Source organism: Xenopus laevis, chromosome 2L (genome assembly GCF_017654675.1).
Source record: "Xenopus laevis strain J_2021 chromosome 2L, Xenopus_laevis_v10.1, whole genome shotgun sequence".
Lineage (NCBI taxonomy): Eukaryota > Metazoa > Chordata > Amphibia > Anura > Pipidae > Xenopus > Xenopus laevis.
Window position 1 is genome coordinate 38,086,473 of NC_054373.1, and position 20,770 is coordinate 38,107,242.

A 20,770-nucleotide genomic window follows, 5' to 3' on the forward strand; every position below is an offset into this window, starting at 1 on the left:
TTGTTTTGCGACAAAAGGTCACGCAATATCCCTCTCTGCCCCTAATTTGCATATGCAAATTAGGATTTGGTTCGGCTGGACAGAAGGATTTGGCCGAATCCTGGATTCGGTGCATCCCTAAAGGAAATGTTATCATCCCTACTCTTCCTTAATAGAAAAAAAACCCTAGCATTTCTAGCATAGCTTTCCATGATATCAATAAACAGGTATGGGATCCATATCCGGAAACCTACTATCCAGCAAGCTCCGCATTATGGGAAGACCATCTATCATAGAATCCATTTATATTAAATATTTCACATTTTTAAAAGTTTTTTCCTTTTTCTCTGTAATAATAAAAACCATACCTTGTACTTGACACCACCTAGGATATAATTAACTTGAAGTTAATTTTGAACTTGAACTTGATCAGTCGTTTAGTCGATCAGACAGGTTAGAAGATTCATATATATTATATATTTATATATTGCCAATCTGATGTTATCATTGGGCGACTGTCACTACTATTTTTTGGATGTAACTTTTGTATGATTGCTGCCTGTCAATTAATGCCCAGAACATCGTCTGATGTGTTCTTTTTACTACTTTATTTAATCAGAATGGTTCGTTGTAGGTCAGGAGATTGCAACAATCATTTGTCGGACATAAGGATAAAATCTGTATGTCTATGGCCAGCTGTAACAATCGTTTGAACAAACAATTCACCCTTCCATGGTAAACAATATATGAGGAGATTGTATTGTCGTGTAGGCTGCAAGCTCTCACATACTTTAACCAATGACGGCCCTTTTGTTTACTTTCGCAAAAGGCAAGCGTAATGAACGTTCGTTCAACAATAATTATTTGAGCAGCCACTGACTTATTTTATCATCTCACGATAAACCTGTCCAATTGACTGTTGGGATGGTTTTGCCCCACTCCATACCAAACCCTACAGATCAGGGCTGGATCATCAATAGGTTCCTTGATGAGTTAGTCAACTTAGAAACCGGAGTACCACACTTGTGAAATGCTTGCCATACGTATGAGATGAGTAACTTTTTTTATTGCAATGGGTTCCTTGATGTGTTTAGTTCCAGTTAGAAGGACTTAGACTAGATCTAAGTTCTACTCCAGGGATCCCCAACCTTTTGAACCTGTGAGCAACATTCAGAAGTAAAATGAGTTGGGGAGCAACACTAACATGAAAAATCTTCTTGTGGTGCCAAATAAGTGCTGTGATTGGCCATTTGGTAGCCCTATGCGGATTGTCAACATTGAGATTCTGTGTGGCAGAACACCTGGTTTTTATAAAACCAAAAGTCTCCTCCAAGCCTGGAATTCAAAAATAAGCAACTGCTTTTAGGCCACTGGGAGCAGCATCCAAGGGTTGGAGAGTAACATGTTGCTCACGAGCTACTCGATGGGGATCACTGTTCTACTCTTTAGCATCTATGTAAATATTTCCATATTTAGTAGATGGAATTACATGTACCAGATACACAAAAACTGAATTATTAGATGTACAGGATTGCCTCTAAATGTATAATGCAAGATGACTAAAGTAGAATATAGCTGAGAATACTTCTCTTGCTACCATGTAAGCATGCCTGAAATGTAGCACTTGAGCACTTATACACGCTAGGGAATAGCACTTAAAATTACTCTGTGATTGCCACCTGCCTCCCAAGTTAGAAGAAACAGCTGAGAGAGAATTGGATTAAGTTCCCAACACTAAATGCTTTTTGTATCTTTCAGAATGTTTATCACGGAAGTCAGCGTACTAATGGTATTGGACACTGAAATATGGATCCATAACTATTTCTGTAACATTTTCATGTATCTGGGGATATGTGCAACAATTATTATTATTTTGGTGGTGATGTTTCAAACAAGTGAGGCCTAAAAGTCTTCATGAAATTTCTGAAACACTCTCTTCTAATGCATCCAGGAAAAAGTTTGTAGAAATATTGACTTCCCTGATATTTAACGGTTTGCTTGGCAGAGGGATTGTAATAGTAACTGCAAACAGAAAATATTGAAGGCCAATATTACACTTTTTTTCTTGCTGACAGACATTTCAAACAATGCAAATACAGACGGAATCTGCCCCAAAGCTGAACCTGCCAAAAATGCATACATTAACTTTTTTTGGGCAGAAATCCATCCCATATTCACAGTGACAAACAGATGTTATTGCTGTCACTGTATCCAAACTCAGATTTGGACTTTATTGGCATTATACTGCCCATGTAGAAAACTCCAGATGTGACATTAGCCTAAGCGATTCATGCTTCTTACATCCTTCAGCGATATTCTCTCCTTCTATACTGGTGAAGAAAAATTCATATTTTTCTGGTTACATTATATTATATCCGTTTGGATGCAAGATAAGCTTATATGGGTAGTTCACTTTCTATAACACTATGCGGCAGATTTATTAAGAGTTGAGTAGTAAATTCAAATGTTCTAATAGTTTTTTGGTGTCAAAATTCACACATTCAAATTTTAATCCCTCAAATTCGAATGTAAATTTGAACGTGAGATTTATCATACCTCGACCATGGAAACAGTTCTAATTCTAATATTCCCCAACTAAAACCTGCCTAGTTCATTTACAAGTCGGGCATCGGAGTTCACAGGTGCCATCTTCAGTTGCTTTGGTAATCTTCGGAAAGAGACCATCGATTTGGCAATTTTTGTGAGTTTCAGCGCATGCGTAGTAGTCGCGGAAAAGAAAATTGCGCGTACTCTGCTCCACTGGTCTCATTCCGAAGATTAACTCAGAGAAGAAGATGGTGTCCGTGAACTCCGCTGGACAGTTTCTGCACAGAGGGGTAAGTAAAGAGGTAGGTGGATTTGCCCGGGGTAACACTTAGGCTGGGGGATGAGGGAGGGGGGTCTATGTAGGGTAGGGGTTTTTTAACTTTTGGGTTTGTTATTCCTTTAAGAGCTGTCTAACTGCATGCCCAAGTGCCAAATATAGCCCTCCAAGAAACTTTTGTTGCCCTCCCAGCATGCCTAAGATTTGACTAAACCTTTTTGTATGTCATTGTTTTATATAATACCTCTGAGTTGTACCCCATTTCAGTCAAAACTTTCAGCAGAGCTACATGGGATGTTTTCTCTGCTCACATATTTCAGCGAACAGAAAAACCACAATGTTGTGTCACTGTGAACCATTTGTAACTATTGGAAAAAGGGGTAACATTGCCTGATAATGTTCTAAAGATGGTTTGGGCCCAAGAACTACTTGTACCAGGAGTATGATCCCAACTGCAATAAGTCAGTGGAGAAAACATCTTGGGGGGGAGGGGATATTTATCAAATTCCGAATTTTTCTGATTATTTAATTTAAAAAAAGTCTGACCAAACTAGAATCCACGATTGGACCATATTTATTATTAAAAAAAGCTTGATTTAATCCGATCGGAAGAAACAAAATGAAATTGAGCAAAAACCCAAATTGTACAATTTTTTTTCACGGAATTGCTCTATTTTTTTTTCTCACATTTTTTGGATTTTTTTGACGAAAAGACCACAAAAACTTCCAAATAGGATAGGGACCTCCCCCATAGACATATACAACCTTGGCAGGTCTGAGATTTTTGGATTCTGACTTTTTGCAGCCTCCGGGTATAATAAATCTTGAAAAATTCAAGGTTTTTTTTTTCCACTAAAAATTTGCATTTTAAATTGAAAAAAACTTTTTAGCATTCCGACTTTAATAAATAACCCCTCTCATGTGCCATGAACTTTAAGTAAGCTTTCTTGCTGTAGCTAAAAGTACCGAAAAACATTTTTGTTAACCACGTTATCCTGTACAATATGTACAGCAATTTAGCAAGTGACGAAACTTTCAGAGCCTGGATACAGATCTGCCGAGTGGGTATTCCATTTTTAGTGCAATCCTCAATGGAATTACATGAAGTCTGCAATTATTTCAGTGACATTATTTACCTAAGGATTCTACGTTGGGTTTGCTCCCTCACTACTGACCGCACCTTAAGGTGCAGGCTGAAGAATTCTGGAAGCAGCCACTGTGTTCTTTTACAGTCCTGTTCCTCTCATCTATCATTACCATTTACAAAGCAAACTGCAGAGAGGGAACTAATCAATAAGGGATTATATGATGAAGTGCAGGCACTGGCAGGGTGGTAAGAGCAGGAAATGCTTTTATTCCGGCAGGCACAAATGTAAAAAATCCTTTATGAAGCAGAAAGGCTATCAGTGAAAATGTGAAGATGCAGTGTATCTCATTCCCCTGATAAACCTGATTTATTTGAAGCAGAAGCATTATATTGCTTTTTTTTTTTTTTAAGCAGACTCAATCGCCACTTTTTCCATATACACACTGCAGCTTGTACATTTCTGTTTAAAGCATCACCCCATCCAACCTATTGTTTCAATGTAATTTTTATCTTTCTCCCTGCAGGTTAGATCACTGCTGTATTTACTTGTAGTGCCAGGGATAGACAAATCCCAGGGCGTGAGGTAGTCATGGCTGCTAAAATGTTTCTCCTGCAATCTACCACTGCAGAACGATTATAATATGCTGATCCTTACCTAGGACTCCTGAACACTTCTGTTCTTAAAACTTCTTATAGTGCACGTTACCCACCTGTTACACTGTGGGGAATGGGATTTTATTATTTTTATTTAAGCAAGTGGCTTTTTTTTTTTTTTTGTAACTTAGTTTTTATTGATTTTCAAAAGAAAAATAAAACAAAAAAAAAAATACAGACAATTCCAATCATAATAGGTATCCATGGTGGCGTAGAATTGCACAATAGTAACCATTACATCGTACACATAAAACAGGTCTGTCAAAAGGACAATCATAGACCGTAAAACAAGCAAGAGAACGGTTAACAGAAGAAGAAAAAATAAAAAAAAAATAAAAAGAAATGAGCCCCACAGTTTGGTATTGAATATACACGAGAGATGTGAGACATGTGGCCGACCACTGTAACATACCAGTTTTAAACATATCTACTCTCAGCAATCAGGGGAGTCCGCTCTGTTGGTTGTGGTATAGTAGACCCAGTTTACCCCAAATTTTATCGTGAAATGGTAATGTATTGCTTATTCGGGCAGTCATTTCCTCAAATCTCCTATTGCTTTCAAGCCTGAATGTAACCTCCTGAATCGATGGAGTGTCTGGGGACTTCCATTTGGAAGTGATTGCCAATCGCGCTGCCGTCGCTACCTGGTTTACCCACTTTTGGGCAGCGTTCTTAAGTCCTGTAATAGGGAGGGATAGTAGCAGATGGGGCATCTCTATATTCATGGAAGTTTTAAAAAACGCTGCTATTAAATCAATAATTGCCTTCCAAAAGTGAGTCAGTTTCGGGCAATCCCATAGAATGTGAGACAATGTACCTCTAAGTTGACAACCTCTCCAGCAGAAAGGGCTACTGTGGGTAAACATTTTGGAAAGCCTATCCGGCGTGAGGTACCATTTCATCATAGATTTATACACACTTTCTTTCTGTAAGGTACATACTGTCATTCTACGTGCATTCTCCCACATTCTTTCCCACTGGGATTGGGTCAATTCCTTACCCCATGCATTTTCCAAATACTGCATATAGGCATGTTTAGGAAATGGTTCGTCCGGTAAAGCATTTAACAAGTTATATAATTGTGATATGAGGCCTTTATATGGAAAGCTGCTTCCTAAAATTTTCTCGAATGGAGATAACAGTATCTGGTTTTGCTGTCCAAACAAAGTTATAATGAAATGCGTAACCTGAAGAAATTCCAGCCTTTTCCCAGTACCCCACTCGCATTTTCGAGCAATTTCATCATATGTATATAGCCGTTTTCTCAATGGGTCTAAAAAATCCCGGATTCTATGAAATGCATATGCTGCCCAGTCTAGCTGGTACGATTTCCCCTGGCCGGGCTGGAAGTCCGGATTGCCGGAGAGCAAGATCAAGGCCGATGGGTAGTTACTAATTCGGTATTTCCTTTGGCATAGCTTCCATATGGAGAGGGTAAATTTCATAGGCTTTGGGGCTGAAACTGGGAGCTGTGTTTTGGGATGGTTTATCAATATCAAGTTACTGACATGGTAAGGAAATACCCAAGTAGCCTCTAATCGTGCCCACCTAGTTGGCGCTTGCAGCTGCAACCAAGCCAAGGTTTGGCGCAGGTGAGAAGCCTCGTAATATCGTCCTATGTCCGGGACTGCAAGGCCTCCCTGACTCCTCTTCGCTAAGAGAACTGAGCGTGGAATCCTAGATTTAGTTGAACCCCATATATATTTGAAGATCAATTTTTGAATATGGCCTAATTGAGAGCGGGGAATGGGGACCGGAATGGTCTCAAACAGATATAATAACTTCAGGAGTATAGTCATTTTGACCGCCGCTATGCATCCAAACCAAGACGTACCATAGGACCCCCATTCCTGCATATCTGTCGATAAGCGAGCTACCAAGGGTACAAAATTCGCTCTTTATAACTGATGGTAGTGTGGTGTCAATTTGACCCCTAGGTAAGTTATGTAGGATGTTTGCCATTTATAATGGAAAGTGTCTTGTAGTGCCCACTTTGCAGATCCTCCTATGTGGAACATCAGGGCTTCCGATTTAGCCCAGTTAATTTTATATCCCGCCACCTGACTGTAAGTTTGTAATACATGGTGTAGGTTGGGTAAAGAGAGAGAGGGATTACTAAGAGTAAGCAGGACATCATCGGCAAGCAAGTGGCTTTTGATGATCATTGCATTTGAAAGCATGTGGAAATGGGACCTCCTTTCTGCTGGAAAAAACAAAAAAAGTGCTATACCTGAAAGGTGCTTGTTTGACAACATAATGCTTGGTGAACTCATATAATCATTCTTATTTAAATTCTGCAGGCTGATTTTATTGAATAAATATGCAAATATGTATGCCACAATTTTTTCACGAAAATTGGCAAAACTTAAAGTGGTTATAAAAAGTATATTTTGAAGGGACAGTATACCTCCCTTGTTCAACATGAGTTCAGTGATTAGGGCTTGTGCTGGGCAAAGAGGGAAACTGAAACCACTCCATTGAAGTTTAAAGTTTTAATTTTTCTGTCGGCCTCTCTCTTGGATACATTAGTTGATACATCTTTAGCTCTGCTAAGCAAAATCCTTGAGTTTCATTAAAGGCAGCTCGTTTTAATTGATACAATAACTGCTAATACGCCACAGATGCTGCTGAAAAATGTATCAACTAACGTAGCAAATTGTAACAGTTCAGAATCTGCAGTTTACAGACTGAAAAAAAATTGAACTTCAGTTTTGAAGAATTGGTAAAAAATTAAAAATGGAAAGCAATTGGTCAAAGTCTTTATTTCTGGTGAACAATCTGAAAACGACTGAACTGAAAAAAAATATTTGGAAGGTGAACAACCCCTTTTAATTGCACAATGTATTAACCAGTGTATGGCCTTAAACTGGCCATAGACGTGCAGATTATTAGGGTAGGACTACACTGATGTTTTCGGCGCGATCTGATGTGCGGTGACAAATCGCATGCATCGGAAATAAGGTAAGAGATAGAAATGTCGGATGAAGTCACAGCGTTGATCCGACGTGACACGACATCTGACGCAGCGTGCAGCGTCTGCATCTGACAGTCGTGTCAGATCAACGCTGCGACTTCATCCAACATTTCTATCTCTTACCTTATTTCCGTCATATGCATTTTGTCGCAGCGTGTCGGATCGCGCCGAAAACATCAGTGTAGTCCAACCCTTAGGCTATATCGGGCGAATGAACGAACGCCCGTGCCAATCTTCCGACCTGCAACAAACCATTCATGTTAATATATAGAAGCAAAGAGAACAAATCACACAATGCTCGGGCCATTAATTGACAGGCAGCAATCGTATGAAAGTTATGTCCGACAAATAGTACCAACAGTCTTCCATTGATACATGCAGAGATATTATAGGTAGCTGATATACATTTTTTAACCTGACTGAACGACCAATTGCCATGGCACGAAAAATGTTGGGACAATCCACACATTCTCTGAAAAATCTTCCTATCTCATAGCCATATTCTACTGTAGAAAGTAGCACAGGGTGATTCTGAAAGGTCAGTAACAAATAAATGCAATACTTTATTGTCTTTAGCGCCATAGAAGATGTGAATTTTATTTGTTTTCCCCCTTACCAGACAGCAGGGAATGTGGATTTCAATGGGATACAAGTGCAAACCCCCAAATCCTTCGCAAAAGATTCGACGAATACCGAACCAAATCCTAATTTGCATATTCAAATTAGGGGTGGGAAAGGGAAAAAATTACTTCCTTTTTTTTGTGACAAAAAGTCACACAATTTCCCTCCCGCCCTAATTTGCATATGCAAATATGCAGCTGGGCAGAAGGATTCGGCCGAATCCGGATCCTGCTGAAAAAGGCAGAATCCCGAACCGAATCCTGGATTTGGTGCATCCCTAAAATAAATCTTTGGGAACTAGTGGCCAAAGTTAACCAGTCTTTCCATTAAAAACAATTATGTGGTATTTTCTAGCAGCAATCATAATATATTGAATCTATTGCTGCAATTTTGAACTAGTTAAAATAGCTGCACTTGACTGTTAATAATTTCATATCTGTTCTTCTAATCTGTTAGGTGGAGGGCCCTAGATTCCTGAAAGCTTAATCATGATCATTATCAGATCACTTTTAAATCACTTTTGGCATTTTCTTATCTATAAGGCCTTTTGTTGTCAGTTCCTCTACAAAAATATATGCTTGTGAGATGCTAAATGTGATTACTGTCTTTTACCTGGGAGATAAGCAGCTTAAACATGCAATCAGTTTATCAGGGGAGTCTTGAAGCGCCAGGAATTACGTTTGAGCTCAGTTCCAAATTATAGGCATGCCTATACTCAGTACCTGATGCTAATTCACAGAAATAGGTATGTATTTGCTCAGCTCTCATTCATTAGAGGCATCCAGACTTTCTGGCCAGTTGGGGAGACTATGGGGCAGATTCCTTAAAGGGCGAAGTGACTAACAATAGCGAAAATTCGCCAGCGTGATGTCATTTCGGAACTTCGCCAATTTCCTAAGGGGCGCAGGCCTCACTTCGCTAGCAAAGGAGATGGACGGTAGCGTTGCTTCGCACTCTAACGCCATACAAATTTTAGCTCTGGTGAATGGACGTAACTCCGCAAATTCACTAAGATGTGGATTTTACTAGGTATGCACCGAATCCAGGATTCGGCCTTTCTCCGCAAAATTCGGACTCGGCCGAATCCTTCTGCCAGGCCGAGCCGAATCAGAACCCTAATTTGCATATGCAAATTAGGGGTGGGAGGGAAATCACGTGACTTTTTGTCAGAAAACAAGGAAGTAAAACATTTTCCCCCCTCCCACCCCTAATTTGCATATGCAAAATTAGGGTTCGGATTCGGTTCAGTATTCGGCCAAATCTTTCATGAACGATTCGGGGGTTCGGCCGAATCCAAAATAGTGAGAGATACATCTTTCGCCAGACCTGCCTTCGGTAGCTCAGACCAGGCGAAGTGCAATTGAGTGCATAGGACCTCCTCAATTTTTAGTGCAACATTTTTCTATGTCCCAAAAAATGCTGGCGTCTTTTCCTTTTTTCAGAGTGATAGCCTGCAAAGGTCCGTAAATTTTTTTTTTTTGGGTAAACGGGTTCCCCCCTCAATTTTCTAACATATGGAACATAAATTATACAGTGGGCTCATGTGTAGGGCATTATAACAACTCTATTTTATTTATTAAGGTTCCCTGGACTTGTGTAATGTAATTTATTTGCTGCAACATATGCGTCCATGTAACTTTATCATTTCCCGCCATGTGCAAAATTCGCCAGCGTTCAGTGCCCTGGACGCAACCTTGCACTTTAGTGAATTAGCTTGTCCTAGCGAATTTACGCCTGGAGAAGTGTTGCCCTGGCTGCGAAGCCGTCGATGGCGAATTTTCGCCGGTTAGGGAATTTGGCCCTATGGTTGGATTTAGGGTAGCTATGTTAACAGATGTAGTTTGCTCTAATTCAAGTGTAGAAAAAAAAATCGTCAAGCATGATTAACTTTTCTCCTATTTGAAAACAAACTTCTGATTGACATTTGTGGTCTTCTAGACCTGGAGCACAGTCTGCACCTGTTATTATAGCATTGCCCCATTAAATAGTTTATTCACCTTAAGATTACATTTTAGTATGTTTTAGAGAATGAGACAATATGCAATTGGTTTTTATTTTTAATTATTTATGGTTTTTGGGTTATTTAGCTTTTTTTTTATTCAGCAGCTTTCCAGTTTGCAATTTAAACAAATTACCCTAGCAATCATGCATTGCTTTTAATAAGAAACTGGAATATGAATAGGAGAGGCCTGAATAGACAGACAAATAATAAAAAGTAGCAATAACTACATTGGTAGCCTTACAGAGAATTTGTTTTTAGATGGGGTCAGTAACCCCAACCTGAAAGCTGGAAAGAAGAAGGCAAGAAAACTACACAAAACAAAAAAAGACAGATTAAAAAATTGCTTAAAAATAGCTAGCCGTTCTATAACGTACTAAAAGTTAACTTAAAAGAGAATCACTCCTATAAATAACCCATTCTGCTATTTTCTCATTCTAATTTCCTTTCTATCTTTTTTATTTGAATAAAAATGTTATTCTTTCAGCTTCTTTTGTTTAACGGGTCCTTATATGCTGTTTAATATGACTTTGTATTAAGCCTAGGTAGCAGAACTGAAAGTAATTGCCCACCATGTTTGGAACCAATATCTAAGAGAATGTTGGGTTAATAGATGCTCACGTTTGTTGTTAAAAATAAGCGTAATTTTCATTTGTTTTTGAGTTGGGTGCGTATTGTGTTCAGAATCAGTGTTATGTTGCAGTGGGAAGTTTCTCGGCACATGAGCATGGAAAGAGGAAAGCAACACAAAACATAACAATGGGCCCCTAATGAAGAAACACGCACAAGAGTATGTCACGAGAAAGGCTCACTCAAGAACATCTGTGAATGATTAATCTCCATGGAGCATCATTTCAAATATGGGTCCAGTTCAGTGTAGCTGCAACTACAGAAAGGCTCAGAATATAACTGCACACACATAGCAAGCAGTTCAGCCATGGCAACTTCCCATTAGGCTTAATCACTGAATGGAATTCCCCTAGTCTGACAGTAGATTAAAAAGAAAATATGAGCTGTTTTATAATTAGAACTTATCTACTCTTTTTTCCCTAAAATAGCGAAGTGCATGGACATAGATAATCTCACATCAAACCTGCTTTCTCGATGTTTGTGGATTAGTACAGCAGCTTCAAATCCAAAAGTAGTGTTGTATTTTAGTTAGGGATGCACCGTATCCAGGATTCATTCGGTTTGTGATTCTGCCTTTTTCAGCAGGATTCGAATTCGGCTGAATCCTTGTGCCTGGCCGAACTGAATCTGGGTCCTAATTTGCATATGTCAGTGAGGGGTGGGTAGGGAAATCACGTGACTTTTCATCACAAAAGATACATTTTTTCCACTTTACTTTCCTGCCCCTAAATTGAATATGCACATTAGCATTCAGTTCAGTATTCTGCCGAATTTTTCACCAATGATTCAGGGATTCGGCCTAATCCCAAATAGTGGATTCGGTGCATCCCTAATTTTAGTCCATTAAGTCTGCTGTTATTTCTTCTTGTTCCCTTGTCAATATAATAATGTTTTTAATGTGAGAATGGGACAAGAAACAGCGAATCTCCAGGATTTTAAATACAGGTATGGGGCATCCTTTATCCTGAAACCCCTTTTTTCAGAAAGCTCCAAATAGTGGGGAGGCCATCTCCCAGGGATTCCATTTTAGGGATGCACCAAATCCACTATTTTGGATTCGACCGAACCCCTCCAATCCTTCACGAAAGATTCGGCCGAATACCGAATCCATATCTTAATATGCATATGCAAATTAGGTGTGGGAAGGGGAAAACATTTTTTACTTCCTGGTTTTGTGACAGTCATGTGATTTCCCTCCTCGCCCCTAATTTGCATATGTAAATTCGGATTTCATTCGGCTGAATTCTGCTGAAAAAGGCAAAATCCTGGATTCGGTGCATCCCTATTCCATTTTAAGCAGGTAACTCTTTTTTTTTTTTTTTTTTTTTTAATGATTCTCTTTCTCTCTGTAATAATTAAACAGGACATTGTACTTCATTGTAGATAAGCAACATCGATCCCTATTGGTGGCAAAACAATCCTATTAATGTCTAAATGTCTTTTCATAGCTTTAACTTATGGTGTGATCCAAATTACAGAAAGATTTCCCCCCCTCTTATTTGGAAAAAACCCAGAGCATTCTGAATAATAGATCCCATACCTGTACTATAAGAAAAGGCTGTTAAAAAAAAATCGCATGTAAATAATTTAAATTACTAGCTTTATTTGTGCCATGAAGGTAGATATATTGTCTGATTTATGGCTTGTGTTTCTAGGTGATAACTGCAGCACCACACGTTTATTACATTACAGGAGACCCTCCGTTTGGCGTCACTAACTTGTTCGTGTACGTCATAATGTAATTTATTGTTGCCCAACTCTGCTTATCTTGGAGTGTATAGTGAAAGGATTATGGGTTCCATCTGATAAAATAACTATTTATCTGTACAGTAGTGAAGAAGGCTTCACGTGCTGACAGTTTTACTGACATCATATCATTTTACTGCTGAACAGCACATTTGGCAAAATCATCCGTGGTAACTCAACAACCTTGGTTACCTACGATACCTAGGTTATACTATCACGTGCATGCTAGTGATCACAACAGACGTTTAAAAGCATATAGTATATAATTAATGCACTTCCTGTTGTGGAAATAACATTACCACATTTTCTGTCATGGCCATATAAAGTGGGTATATTTTAAAGGGGTGGTTCACCTTAAATAGAATGACTGACTAATTCTAAGCAACTTGTGAAATGGGCATTTTTTATTTGTTATTGTATTTTTTTTCAATTATTTGCCTTTTTCTTCTGACTCTTTTCAGCTTTCAAATGGGGTTCAATGACCCCATCTAAAAAAAACAAACGCTCTGTAAGGCTACACATTTATTATTATTAGAGATGCACTGAATCCACTATTTTGGATTCGGCCGAACCCCCGAATCCTTCGTGAAAGATTTGGCCGAATACCAAACCAAATTCTAATTTGCATATTCCAATTAGGGGTGGAAAGGGGAAAACAGTTTTTACTTCCTTGTTTTGTGACAAAAAGTCACATGATTTCCCTCCCTGCCCCTCATTTGTATATGCAAATTAGGATTCGGATTTGGTTGGGCCAGGCAGAAGGATTCGGTCGATTCCGAATCCTGCTGAAAAAGGCAGAATCCCGAGCCGCATCCCTAATTATTATTTCTACTTTTGATTACTAGTCTTTATATGCAGTAACCACTCCTATTCATATTCCAGTCTCTTATTCGAATCAATGCATGGTTGTTAGGGTAATTTGGACTAAATAAAAAGCTAAATAACTCAAAACCACAAATAATAAAAAATGGAAACCAACTGCAAATTGTCACTTTCTACATCATACTAAAAGTTAATTTAAAGGTGAACAATCGCTTTTAACCAGCAGAGTTATATACATGGAGTTGGCTGCTCCCAGGAATGCAGATTAGAGGATTCAGCAGCTATGAAAGTATTTAAATCTGCTTAAGTTTCCCTTCCCGTATATGAGAAACACTGCACATCTCCATTTAAAGTGCAGTATAAACACTGTTGTTTACAGGTTTCGTTGTGTTAAGCTTGCGTGCCAGGGGATTTTATCCTGTTTAATTTCTCAAGGGAACAGACTGCTTAAACTAAGAAACCAAGCCAGGTGACTTTGTTCCCTATTACTAAAATATTTTCGCTTTCCTTGCATCTCTCAGGACTTGTCTTTCTTTTGTTCATTACTTTTTTTCTTTAAAGGGTAAATGTAACCTCTTTATTTCACCTAAGTACAGCTTGGCCTACGCTTTCTGGAAACTAATTTACGAACCTAGTTCCTAAACTGCAGTTACTTGTAATTTCCAATCAGAATGTTGCATTAACTTTCTAACTTGGAACCGAAAGCTCAAAACGATTTGCTTATTGGTTGTTATGGGTAATTGTAGTAATGCAGTTTGCTAATATGTTGGTAAATTAACTTTCTGATGTTTTAAGATAGATCAGGATTGTGCTGCTACTTGCTAGTGAGAGTAGCTACCTCAATTAATACACAGCAAGCTGAGACACCATGGGGTAGATTAATAAAAATGATTAGAGCTCACCATAGCAAAACTCACCCATATTCGATTCATTCTTATGGGATGTTTAGCATTATATTTACATATTAATGGATGAAAGTTATAGTTTGCCAATTTATAAATACTCACATTTTGATAAATCTGCCTCGTGTATAGTTTTAGAGATGCTTTAAAGGGGTTATTCACCTTCAAATAACTTTTAGGATGATGTAGAGAGTGATATTGTAAGATACATTTTGGTTTTTATTTATTATTATTTGTGGTTTTTAAGTTATTTAGCTTTTTATTCAGCAGCTCCCCATCTGGTTGCTAGGATCCAAATGAACCTAGCAACCATGCATGGATTTGAATAAGAGACCGGAATATGGATAGCGGAGGGCCTGAATAGAAAGCTGTAGCCATACATTTGTAGCCTTATAGAGCATTTGTGTTTTAGAAGGGGTCAGTGACCCCCCATTTGAAAGCTGGAAAGAGTCAAAGAAAAAGGCAAATAATTTAAAAACTGTAAAAAATAAATAATGAAGACCAGTTGAAAAGTTGCTAAGAATTAGCCATTCTATAACATACTTATACAAGATTATGATGTCAATGATGTTGAGGTCAGGAGGAGACTATAATGGCTTCTCCAGAACATTCATTTTTTTTTCTTCCACAGCCACTGAAGGTTCAACTTGGCCTTTTGTTTTAGATAATTATGTTGGAAAGTCCAAGTGTGCCCCATTTTAATATTACGCGGTTTTCAACATGCCATCGGTTGTGACTAAATTCTATGTGCTGCTGAAGCTTGCACCCCCCAAACGAAGATGTGATTAACCTCAATGCCTAAGGTTAGGGATGATTACTTATTGTCATCTCAATCTGTGTGTGTGTGTGGCAAACATACCGTATATGTAAACTTTTGATCAGTGCAATCTGGGCTCACACGCTGCATTAGAGTTCTGTGCGGAACCAATTTGTTAAACCCGACTGCAACCCGCATACTTACCTGCTACCCGACCCGCAAGTAGCTTATCTGCAACCCGATCCGCAACCGACTGACCATCAAGAAACAGGAAGTGCTGTCATTGTAAACCGGAAGTGACATCATTGGAAATTGTCGTGATCCGGAAAAAAAGGGGTAAAACAGGAAGTGCTGTCATTGTAAACCGGAAGTGACACCATTGATCAGAAAAAAAGCCGTAAAACTCGCTATTGGGAACACCCTCAACCCGAAGAACCACCGACCCGCATCTATACCCACTCCCGAAACTTCTACCTGCAATCCGCAGGGTACAGCAGGTTTTTGCGGATAACCTGCAGATACCTGAGCCTTTGCAGGACTCTACGCTGTATATAATTTTCTGTATATTTACCCTTCAGGAGACAATTTTTGGGTGTTGTTACTTTAGGAGACTGTGTTAGAAAACTAGGTTGTGCATGTCTACTATAAGGGGAGAACGTGTATGTAGGATATCAGTCAGGGACACTGATGTAGAAGACAGCCACATGACTTCTACAGCACGGTCAGGTTGTTTGTTTGGGCCTTTTTATTAGTAGTATTGGCTTCCCATTCTACTAAATTGCCAAAGTCCACTGCCCGGGGACACAGGTGGGTGGTAGACTGATAAATGTGACTCCCTGGAGGGGGAGAGGGACCGCTTATGATGCAGCATGGGGGGGGCCCGAGTGTTTCTGATGGTGGTCCTGAGCTTGTGCTTTTGTGATTAGCCAGCTATGTGGGACAACGTTACTTAAAGTAGACCCCACATTAGTACTCCTGTCCTAGACGATTGTGCTAGGAATGGGTCACGCATGGTAGGACATTTCTATGAATCTTACTAGCTGGACACTTGCCTAATCTCCTATGTAGATGATCCCGGCATATTATACGTTATAAGTAGGTGTGAGGTTCTTTTCCTCCTCCGTAGCTAACCTGAGCCAAAGGATTACTGTTACAGGGAAATGTCAAGTTTGCCAGTCATTTCATTAATACTGACTGGCAGATATGAACTTATTCTACAATACATCTATGTATGCATCCAACACTTTGCTGTTTATTCCTCTTAGTTAATTGCAGATCTTTTCAGTTATTTTACATGGTTTTACATAAAGGTATGGGATCTGTTATGATGCTTAGGACCAGGGGTTTTCTTGATTTATGCATTAGCCTTAAATGAACAGTTCAGTGTAAAAATAAAAACTGTATAAATAGATAGGCAGCAATGATGGCAGCCATTCAAGCTGGTAAAAAGTAAAAAAGGCACAGGGTACATAGCTGATAACAGATAAGCTCTGTCCAATACAATGGTGTTTTATCTGTTATCTGCTATGTAACATGTGCATTTTCTTCCTTTTTTCCAGGCTGAATGGCTACGCAACAGCTTGTTTCTATAAACTATAGTATTCTTTTTTTTTTTTTAGCAAACACTTTACCAGTGCATGCTAACAGTATATTATATGTGAATTACTTTAATCTCCTTCAGTTTTTGGCGTTACTGTTCCTTTAAACATATCTGTTTTTATGTGCCAAGGATAGCTTAAAGGGGAACTCCACAAAAACATAACTTAAGCTTTTTGAAAAGTAAACATAATTTCAAGCAACTTTGCAATATACATAATTTAAAACCTATACAGACTTTTCATGAGTTTCCTTTCCAGCATTGTACTGTGAAAAGTATAAAATAAATATTTGGTTGTACAACTGTGACCAGAAATATTTACATTTTTATCTACCGTCAAGAGCTATTGTATACCTTTTAATACAGAATAAAATCTAGACATTTAAACCCCATTCCCATGTGTCTATGAACTAATAGAAATATGCTCTTGGTTCCTAAACCTTGTCTCCCAAGTACAGGTATGGTACCTTTTATCCAGAATGCTCTGGACCTGGGGTTTTCGGATAATGGATCTTTCCATAATTTAGATCTTTATACCTTAAGTCTACTAGAAAATCATGTTAACCTTAAATAACCCAATAGGCTTCCAATAAGGATTAATTATATCTTAGTTTGGATCAAGTACAAGGTATCGTTCTATTATTATAGAGAAAAAGGAAATCATTTTTAAAAATCTGCAATTTGGAGAAAATGGAGTCTATGGGAGATGGCCATTCCGTAATTCTGAGCTTTCTGGATAACGGGTTTTTCGAAAAACGGATCCCATACCTGTACTTGTTATACCATAACTTCCAGTATATTTTAACATGGAATTATGTGTTCTTGTATATTGTGCACAAAATCCTTGTTATATTAAACAAATATAAAAATGTGATGGTTTGTTTCTTGGGGTATAACATTGACGCTTGAAGTTTGTTTTAATGATCGTGTCATTCTGGTTGCTTGCTATCGTATGGTGTGATCTTGCCAGTTACACATCAAATTCCTTCCATAGGGAGAGGTGTTTATGGTGGCTAGTAATTAATAAGAACCCTGCTAGATATACCTACTAGTTATGTGCGGGTAGGCCCGGTACCCGAGAGAACATGCAGATTACCTGCGGGTTCGGGCCGACCCCGCACCTCCATTTGCGGGTTCGGGTTGAGCTCAACTTCCTGCTCCCCCCCCACCTCCCGGAACTGCCAACTTCCGGCTTCATTTTTTAAAGGCGTGCGCCTCTTGCCCAGCCCCTTTTGTGACACCATCTGTGGACGGACCTTAAAATGGAAGTCGCCAGGGGGCGGGTTAGTGAAGGCCGGGTTCGGGGCTGGTGCACATCATTAATACCTACTGGTGCAGGTATGGGACCCATTATCCAGAATGCTCGGGACCTGGGGTTTTCCGGATAATGGGTCTTTCCGTAATTTGGATCTCTGTACCTTAAATCTACTAAAAAAATCATATAACCCCAATAGGCTTGTCTTGCCTTCAGTATATATTAATTATATCTTAGTTTGGATCAAGTACAAGGTACTGTTTTATTATTACAGAGAAAAGGGGAATCACTTTTAAAAATTTCTAATTATTTAATTATAATGGAGTCTATGGGAGACAGCCATCCCGTAATTCGGAACTTTCTCGGAAAACTGGTTTCTGGATGAGGGATCCCATACCTCTCTTCTGATGAAGGTTGACTATGATTAGCAGATTGAGTGCAAGGTTTTTTTTATTATTATTATTATTATTATTACAAAGCTCTTCATAAAGTGTTCATAAGGAAGAATAATAATAATAATAATGTAAGTAGATGCATAGTCAGTAGGTATAAAAACCATGTTCCTAATGCCAGGCAGGGCAGTACAAAGGCTTTAGTATTAATTGCTACATAATCTTTTATACACCTTTGTTTTTATGGCCATAGCTCGGTACTATTTATTCAAAATTGACCCTGAATCATTGCACATTTTTAAAAACTTATCGTGGGCTTAGACTGCTTGTTTCACTTTCTTTTGTAGTCAAAGGCAGGTGACCCACTGTGATTTCTGGAGGTTATGTGTACAGTTTTATACAGAGAACGACATTTATGTAAAATACAATTTATTCTCTTTATTTTTTAGGTACAGGCACATTTGGAAGAGTGCACCTGGTAAAAGAGAAAATAGGCAAGCAGTACTTTGCGCTAAAAGTAATGAGCATTCCGGATGTGATTCGTCTCAAACAAGAACAACATGTACACAATGAAAAATCTGTCTTGAAAGAGGTTAATCATCCGTTCCTAGTCAAACTGTAAGTTGTCACGTAAATTGCATATGTGTAGAAAGGAAAAAATACTCGAAAACTTATACCAATATTCTGCTCAATAGTTTAAAAATAATATCAGTATCTTTTAGGTATTTTTCTGAAAGTACACACTTGGGGGGCCTATTTATCAACAGTCGAATTTTTGTGGTTTTAGAGGTTTTTGAAACTCACAAACACTAAAACTGCAAATGTTGTGAGATTTATTACAAAACCCAAATAAAAAAAGCATGAATTAAGAAATTACGCTGAACTTTGTGTTAAAAAAATCTGAAAAGCTCGAAAAGTTTGATTTTTTTGAGACAATTCCTAGGGGAAAAAAACATGAAAACCTCTAAAATTCCGAATTGATTTAGACCGGTCCAAAAAGATCAGCACAGCTCCCATTGACTTCTTTAGGATCTCAACAACTTTTACTTAGCAAAATTTTGTATTAGTGGTTTTCGTGGTTTTTACAAGAAACTACGAATTTTTTTAACTTTTTTTTTTTTTTAAATTTAATTTTAGAGATTAGTGGAAAAATTCAAAATTCGATTGTTGGTAAATAGGCCCATAAGTAATGCTTGTATATCATTTTTGGCCCTAAACGAAAGGTTTACACAACAATTACGGATGCGCCTAATCCAAGATTCCGTTCGGGATTTGGGCAAGATTAGGCCTTTTTCGGCAGGATTCGTATTCTGCCGAATCCAAGTGCCTGGCTGAACCGAATCTGAATACCAAAATATCATGTGACTTTTCGTCACACAAACAAGGAAGTCAAAATGGTTTTTTTTCTTTTTCCTCTCTTTCTCTAATTTACAAATGCAAATTGGGGTTCGGATGCAGTTTGGTATTCAGCCAAATCTTTCACAAAGGGTTTGGGATTGGGACGAATCCAAAAATATTGGAGTCTGTGCTTCCCTACAACAATTGCTACCATATTGGCATGTATTATAATAGCATATATAATGTTAACTCTGTCATACACATATCATCTAAAAGGTGTGAGATAAGAATAACTTCAACATAATTTTCTAAAAGCAGACTAATCAAATACAGACTGAGCCTTTTCACACGCACATCTATAGCACTTTTTTTACATTTGCCTCGAGGTAGAAAACAAAAATAACTTTCGTCCGAAATGCTAACTGATATTTAGACATTGTCTTAAGAAATTCACATTAAGGGGTGGTTCACTTTTAGTATGTTATAGAATTGCCAATTCCAAGAAACATTTCAACTGGTCTTCATTATTTATTTTGTATAGTTTGTGCACTTTTTTGCCTTCTGAATCCTTCCAGGTTTTAAATGGGGGTCACTGACCCCATCTAAAAATAAATGCTCTGTAAGGATACAAATGTATTGCTAACTTAAAGGTGAACAACTCTTACAACTAATTATGTGTTTAAAAGACAATTGAAAGCTTTAAAATCCTGCAGTAGCCAACTGGAAGTTTTCTTTTAGGGTATGGCCACACGGGCAAATTCGGGGAGATTAGTCACCAGGCGACAAATCTCCTTGTTCGCGGTGACTCATATCCCCGATCTGCCTTCCGCCAGCTAAAATGAAAATCGCCTGGGGGCAGGCCCACGGAGTGCTTCATTTTCCGAAGTCGCCCGTAATTGCATCACGAGGAAACTTCTTGGTGACTTCGGAAAACAAAGTGCTCCGTGTGCCTGCCCCCAGACGATTTACATTTTAGCCAGCGGAAGGAAGGAGAAGGCAGATCAGGGAGATTAGTCGCTGCAAAGAAGAGGAGATTTGTTGCCTGGCGACTAATCTCCCTGAAACTGCCTGTGTGGCCAGACCCTTAGACAACAGGCCATTTAATATTATCAGCTAATCTGGTTGTTATGGGTTACTGAACTGGAGCAGACTTTTAACACCTGTTAGTACAGCGTATAATATGCCCCAGCACA

At 38.6% G+C, this 20,770-nt stretch overlaps 1 protein-coding gene across 1 annotated transcript in view; it reads left to right on the forward strand.

Annotated features, from left to right (window-relative positions):
- Positions 1-20,770, forward strand: part of prkx.L (protein kinase X-linked L homeolog) — a 72,776-nt gene that overhangs the window by 26,075 nt on the left and 25,931 nt on the right. The window contains exon 2 of the mRNA XM_018246161.2: positions 18,689-18,857. Within this exon, the coding sequence (XP_018101650.1) occupies positions 18,689-18,857 (169 nt within the window). The remainder of the gene's footprint in view (positions 1-18,688; positions 18,858-20,770) is intronic.